Source organism: Thunnus thynnus, chromosome 2, assembly GCF_963924715.1.
Source record: "Thunnus thynnus chromosome 2, fThuThy2.1, whole genome shotgun sequence".
Taxonomy (NCBI): Eukaryota; Metazoa; Chordata; class Actinopteri; order Scombriformes; family Scombridae; genus Thunnus; species Thunnus thynnus.
Genome location: NC_089518.1, coordinates 30,881,238 through 30,887,549, shown reverse-complemented (window position 1 = coordinate 30,887,549; position 6,312 = coordinate 30,881,238). Strand labels below are relative to the sequence as shown.

Below are 6,312 nucleotides of genomic sequence, written 5' to 3'. Positions count from 1 at the left end.
TCTCATGTAATACAGATTCTGGTTGCTCTTCACTGGCTCCCCATCAAATTCAGAATCCAGTTCAAAGTTCTTGTTCACCTATAGAGCTCTGCATGGTCCAGCACCTTGCCTACGTTAGAGATCTACTGCAGCCAAGTGTCACCGTCAGGTCTCTAAGCTCCTCTGATCAGGGTTTGCTGGTTGTTCCTCAATCTCGGTTTTAAAACTAAAGGAGACTACTTACTTTTGAGGTTGTGGCTCCTAAACTTTGGAACTTTCCCTTTGGATTTAAGATCTGTGGACTCTGTGGACACCTTTAAAAAAACAGCTCAAGACCCATTTGATTTTATTGTGTTCTATGTCTGTATGTATGTTTATGCTTTATTTCTTCTGTGAAGCACTTTGTGAGGTCTCTTCTCTTGAAGGTGCTATATAAATAAAGTTTTTTACTTGTTACATGTATACTTTTAGACTTTTTTGAGTTTGTAACAAGCTTTAAATTAATAAAAGATGTCTACAGGTCATGAAAAACAGACTATAAACTGGAGAAAGCCTGGTTTTGGTAGAGCTGGTTTTGACAAAGGGTCCCTCTACAAGACAGGACCTACCCTCACCTTACGTTGCACTTTAGTGGTGCATAATCCTCAGCAAATCTGCATTTCATCAAATAACTGCAACCATTGCCACACAGTCAAACAAGCCCGTCCTAACTTCGTTAAATGCTGCTCTAGGACTGCAACTTATGGCTGTTTTCATTATCGATTAATCCGTCAAATATTTTCTCCATTAATCAATTGTTTGGTCTATAAAATGTCCAAAAATGGTGAAAAATGACTCAAAGCCCAAGACGATGTCCTCAAATGTCTTGTTTTGTCCCAACCAACAGACCACAACCTGAAGATATTCAGTTTACTGTCACAGAAGACTAAAGAAAGAAAATATTCACATCTGAGAAGCTGGAATCAGAAAATTTTCTTCTTAAAAAACGACTCAAAACGATCATCAAAATAGTCGGTGATTAATTTGAGCTGTCAACTACCCGATTAATCGACTAATTGTTGCAGCTCGACTCAGCTTTAGTATTAAAAAAGTTTCTAAAATAAAGATGCGATGCCTCAGTTCACCAACACTAAAGATTTAACTCATGACACAAGTGAATTGAGTAAAACAAACAGGATAAAAAGTACTTTTTTTTATTTGGAAGGATTATTTCTGACCCTTCCAACACATTTCATTTGTGATATTATATCCAGATACAACACACATTATGTCGCAGTCACAAAACATAGAGTTTTTTCTTCTTTTTGTTTTTTACACATTATGTACATTTTTTTAAACATTTTGTTTTTTTTTTTACAGTAAGCTTATCTTGGTAAACATAGTAAACAACAACCGCTCATAATCACATTTCAATGTTTCCATGCATATACAGTCTGCTTTTCACACTACAAGGTTTTATATGTCACATTAGAATCGTGTACGTACATAAACATTTGCAGAATACTGTATTTATGTGTGGTATTGAGTATAAAAACAGGTTTAAAAAAAAAAAAAAAAGATTGAGAATGTGCTAGTATGTTAGCTGGTGTTCAACAGTAAGTGTACCTCATGACTGACATCTGTAAGTTCTCCCTTGAGCGTCGCTATTTTTCCTGGAATGTGTCAAAACTTGGGACACAAACAAACACAAAGTCTTGGAAAAGAAGACATTCTGATGTATTGCCATCAAGCTGCCGAGATTTAGCAATTTTCCGTTTTGCATTATTCCGATATGTTTTGTAACAATAAAAAGACACAGACAGTAAACCGAACACAGGCACTTAATGATCAAATCCCGTCACTTGGCTCACCTACGTACACGTGGCGAGTGAAACATAGAGGTTTGCGCTGAAACATGTTGACCACCTTAAAGTTAGTTACAATTCAGAAGGACAATCACACATCTGTCGTTAATGCACGATGAGGAAGCGTCACTTTCTGCGGTTGAGATAGGCCGAGGGGAAGAAGGCTCCTTCGCCGTCACTGCCTGGTGAGCCGCATGGGCTGTCTTCTCCACAGCTCATGTCCTCACACGAGTCCTCACTACGAGAGAAGAGGGGCCATTAATCATCAAAATCCAACCTCATGTAATCATGTATGACTATGCTACTGTTGGACTACACGAATACTGTCAATCTGTGATGACGTTCACTGGATTAATGTGGATGGATAATTGGTAAGAACAGGGGGAGGTGTGTTTTTCAGGCAGAGTAAAGAACTTTTAGAAAAAACATGTGTGGCCACATTGCATCCTGGTTCAATAAAGGACAGGTTCACAATTCTTTTTAGTCTATCTTAAAACAACAGTCAGGACCCCAGATAAACATTGAAACAGGTTTTCCACTGCTGACTTTGTGTTTCATGCAGAAACAGGAAATCATTCCTCCAGTTCATACTGACCATTAGAAGATCCCTTCATAATGCACTTACAATATAAGTGATGAGGGACAAAATCCAAAAGCCTCTTTCTGTGCAAAAATGTATTTAAGTTTATCTGAAGCTAATATGAAGCTGCAGCCGTCCAAATGAGTCAAATCAGGTAGATATCTTTCAACATTACAGTCTTTTTAGTGCCAAAGTCCCTCTTTTTGTTACTATACGTCCACTGCAGCTCAACAGGGAAACACTGCCTGAGGAAACACACAGAGGGAATTTGATGCTAAAAAGATGCTAAATGTGGCAGATATCCACTTTATATCACTAACTCAGACTGCTGAAGCCTTATATAAGCTTCAGATAAACTTATAAATGTATTTTTGGCACAAAATGACTAGATTTGACCTTCACTTACACTGAAAGCACATTTGAAGCTGATCTTTTAAAAGCCAGAATGAACAGGAGGAATGATAAAAAAGTGAGGAAAACCTGTTTCAATGTTCATATGGACACCTGACTGTTGTTTTAAGACACACTTGAAAAAATTGTGAACCTATCCTTTGAGGAGTTCATGGTGATTTCAACTAAGGCAGTGGTTCCCAGTTCCCACAAACTACTTCTTACATAGAGATTAGTTGTGTGTTTACACGTACTAACTGTCAGGTTTAACAGCTACGTAGATAACTGACAAAGTAGTCTTGACCCCCAGTTGGGAAACTCTGTACTAAGGCAATGACAAGGTCAGTGGGATATATTAACACCAGCCATCAGCTGAATGGTAGCAGAATGACTAAGGTTTGCAAGATTGTCGTTGCCAACAGACGCCAGACATTGTATTGATTACAGATCTAATTTAAAACCAGTGCACTGACATTCAAAAAGGACCATTTTGCCATTATCTCAGCATCACAGCATCTTGTTTTCAGTCAAGAGAAGCAGCAAGCAGGTAAATTAAGGAAATGAAAGTGGATTATTAACCTCTCACTCTCATCCCAGCTCCCTTCGGGAATAGTTGGCAGGCCAGGTACACTGAAATGACTGGCCTGAAGATTCTGAGCTGTTCTCCTGGACACGATCCAAACAAGCTTTTTGTTGTCAGGTTTGTTACATTCGCTTGAGCGGTACTCGGTCATGCACTTTGCCACAAGTTCCTTCCAGTGGTGCAGCGCGCTGTCACTAATCTGTGAAGAAGTCAAATAGAAAACATCTGAGAGGCTGCAGACAGAAATAGTCTCAAAAATATGCTGTCAACAACAAGTCAAGTGATGTTTTTTTTCCACATCTAGACGTCATGCAGGGATGCTGTCATGCCACAATGTGCAGTTTCAACATGTGTATTATAACTAGCAAAGAAATGTAAGAAAAGCTGGAATTGGAGGAGTAAAGAAACAAAACCTCAGCGTATAAAGAGTGTATATGCTGCTACATATACCACTCTTATCTTTAAACATAGTGTGGTGCTCAAATAGTGACACAAAACAGTGAGTTATGAAAGAAAGTGGACATGAAAGTCCAGAGCAACATAGAGAAATCAACGTTATTTATTGAGAATTTAACACTAGACTCTATGAAGAATTTAATGGAAGCATTATATTAGAGCTGCAATTGTTAGTTGATTAATCGGTTGATAGAAAAATTATTCAGCTACAATTTTGATAATCAATCAATTTTTAAGCCCAAATTCACAAGGTCAAGTTAATATTTTATGATAGTAAGCTGTATATCTTTGGACCACTGGTAGTTCAAAACAAGACATATGTCAACCCCCATGGACTGTGGGAACTTGTGATGGGCAATTTTAACTATGTGTTGTCATTTTGTAGACCAAACAATTAATCAGAAATAATAATCAGTAGATTAATCGATAATGAAAATATTCCTTAGTTGCAGACATACAATAAACTTCTCTTTTTATACCTTAAGATATCTTTGGAATTGCTGGACAATCTTCAACGAGGTGATGGACTGAAGGGCTTCGAACTCCTGAGCAATGAGGGACAGTGCCAGCACTGATGGCTGCAGAGGAGAAAAACAGAAGATTTATGAGACTTGGGACTCAAATTCAGTGCTGCTATGCTGTGAAATTGTCACCTGAGAACAATCCTTACTTTTGCTTTAGAGAAAACAAGCCGGCATAAGCAGGCTTTTAGCTGGGCTTCCAGTCTCCCAATGCTTGGGATCTCCTCCCTTAAAATATAGAGGGAATCCTGTGATCCGCCAGTACAAACCTCATAAAGCAGAATCTATTTGACCAACTCCATGCAAACTGGAGTAATGCTTCAGCATATAACAATAAAAGAAAATAACAGACAATTAAACGCTTACCTTCCAGCAGACAGGGATGTGAAGGCCGAATAGTAGAGCTGTAGAAAAGTTAAGGCCGTCACTACTTTGGGCTCCACGCTGAGCTTCTCTGAGATGATCTTCTCCATACGACAGAGGTCTGACACAGTGAACTTGCTTTGGCTGATGCGAATGAGTTCATGGGTGGTTGAGATATTGCTCTCTTCCTCAACCATTTTGGCAGCAATGTGGAGACAGCAGACTCCAATACAGGGCAAATGTTTTGGCTGCACCTGCGACAGTAACACAACAGTGATAAGTGAGTCAACATCCCGTGATTCAAGGTCAAACAAGGTCGTTGTTGTCACGTTTTTTGTCTACTGGTGGGAAGAACCTAATGATAAAAACAAACTAATTGAGTTATATTATCACTCGTAACAACATTTTATGCTTGAATGCTTTATTGAACTCATACCTTCATAATGGCGAGGAATCTGTCAAGCAAATTGACAGCTTGCACAAAAGTCTGGGTGCTGTAGCCAAAGAAACTGGTCAGACCCCACAGTTCTTCCACTCTGGTGTCTCTGCATTTCGCCGACACGCCACTGTGATTCTGAAAAATGCACCATAATATATTAGACAGACATCACTGAAATTGCCAACATAAAAAATTCATGCCTGCACAGACAGCCAAAAATAGAGAAGTGGGTCAGTGGGTTACCTCTGTGGAAGCAGACTCCATCAGTTTCAGGCCAGTTTCCCTTGGAAGAAAGTTGTACTCTTTGGCACAGCATGACTTCAACTCTTTCAAGAGCAAGCTGTCAACGCCTTGAAGATCCCTCATCCTGGAAAACAACATATTTCACTTGTTCAGCATTGTGGTCCAAGTGAGAATCAACAGATGTTTCCGTGCAGTCAAGTGAGTGAAGACAAGAGAGCAAGTAAATGTTGTCTTGTTGACCACACCTACTGGGTGTCAAATATCATAGGAACCCCCCCCCCCCCCCCCCCCCAAAAAAACTTAAAAATACTTTGTCTTATGTGTCTTATACCGTGCTATACACCGATTAATTGGGATGATGTGCAAGCAACAACATGTTAAGGCAACATAAACACAGACAAAATGAGCGTTAACGTTGACGTTGGCATTAGTTTGGGTTGGAAGTAGTTGACTTTAATCTAAATGTCTACTGGCCAACAGAAACTAGGTCACCTAAATAATTATACCGAGTATAACATAAAACATTTCGCTCGACTTAGACGTTTTAATTTACTATCAAACTGTCTTCATATCAAGTTCAGGGACACAACAACGTTCATAAACGCCACGAAAACAAATAACGCCAATGTTAGCTGGTTACATCCGCTAGCTTCCCAATGAAAATCAAGAAACCGCCGTCTTACCTTGCCCCAAAAGCCGCGGAAGTGCAGGATAATATTAAGGCTGCAGCTTAATTACGCTTCCCAGTTATTCATGTTTCCATTTTGATTCCAAGGTTGGGCGGTAAATGTTTAAAAACACAAGAACCTTGACCCTTGCTCAAAGGAGTGTCCGCTCCGAATAAACAAACAACTGCTCATCTGCTTGTTAACTACAATGACCATCATGCACCGCTGGAAACGCCTTTGCGTTGC

General features: G+C 39.4%; 1 protein-coding gene across 1 annotated transcript; it reads right to left on the bottom strand.

Moving 5' to 3' along the window:
* Nucleotides 1-1,156: 1,156 nt before the first annotated feature.
* On the bottom strand, nt 1,157-6,253 carry LOC137201060 (cyclin-G2-like). Its single transcript, XM_067615918.1, has 8 exons — nt 6,082-6,253; nt 5,399-5,522; nt 5,153-5,290; nt 4,720-4,970; nt 4,503-4,581; nt 4,312-4,410; nt 3,373-3,575; nt 1,157-2,061 (listed from the first exon to the last, which is right to left on the bottom strand). Exons 2-8 carry the CDS (start codon nt 5,519-5,521, stop codon nt 1,950-1,952), a joined length of 1,005 nt encoding a protein of 334 aa, XP_067472019.1. The 5' UTR covers nt 5,522; nt 6,082-6,253; the 3' UTR covers nt 1,157-1,949.
* Nucleotides 6,254-6,312: the final 59 nt, after the last annotated feature.

Excerpts from the sequence above, each read along its gene's own strand:
- LOC137201060 (XM_067615918.1), bottom strand. The coding sequence starts at position 5,521 with ATGAGGGATCTTCAAGGCGTTGACAGCTTGCTCTTGAAAGAGTTGAAG. Across the intron at positions 4,582-4,719 it reads ACATCCCTGTCTGCTGGAAG|GGAGGAGATCCCAAGCATTG; the intron begins GTAAGCGTTTAA and ends CTATATTTTAAG. Across the intron at positions 3,576-4,311 it reads AATTCCAAAGATATCTTAAG|ATTAGTGACAGCGCGCTGCA; the intron begins GTATAAAAAGAG and ends ACTTCTTCACAG.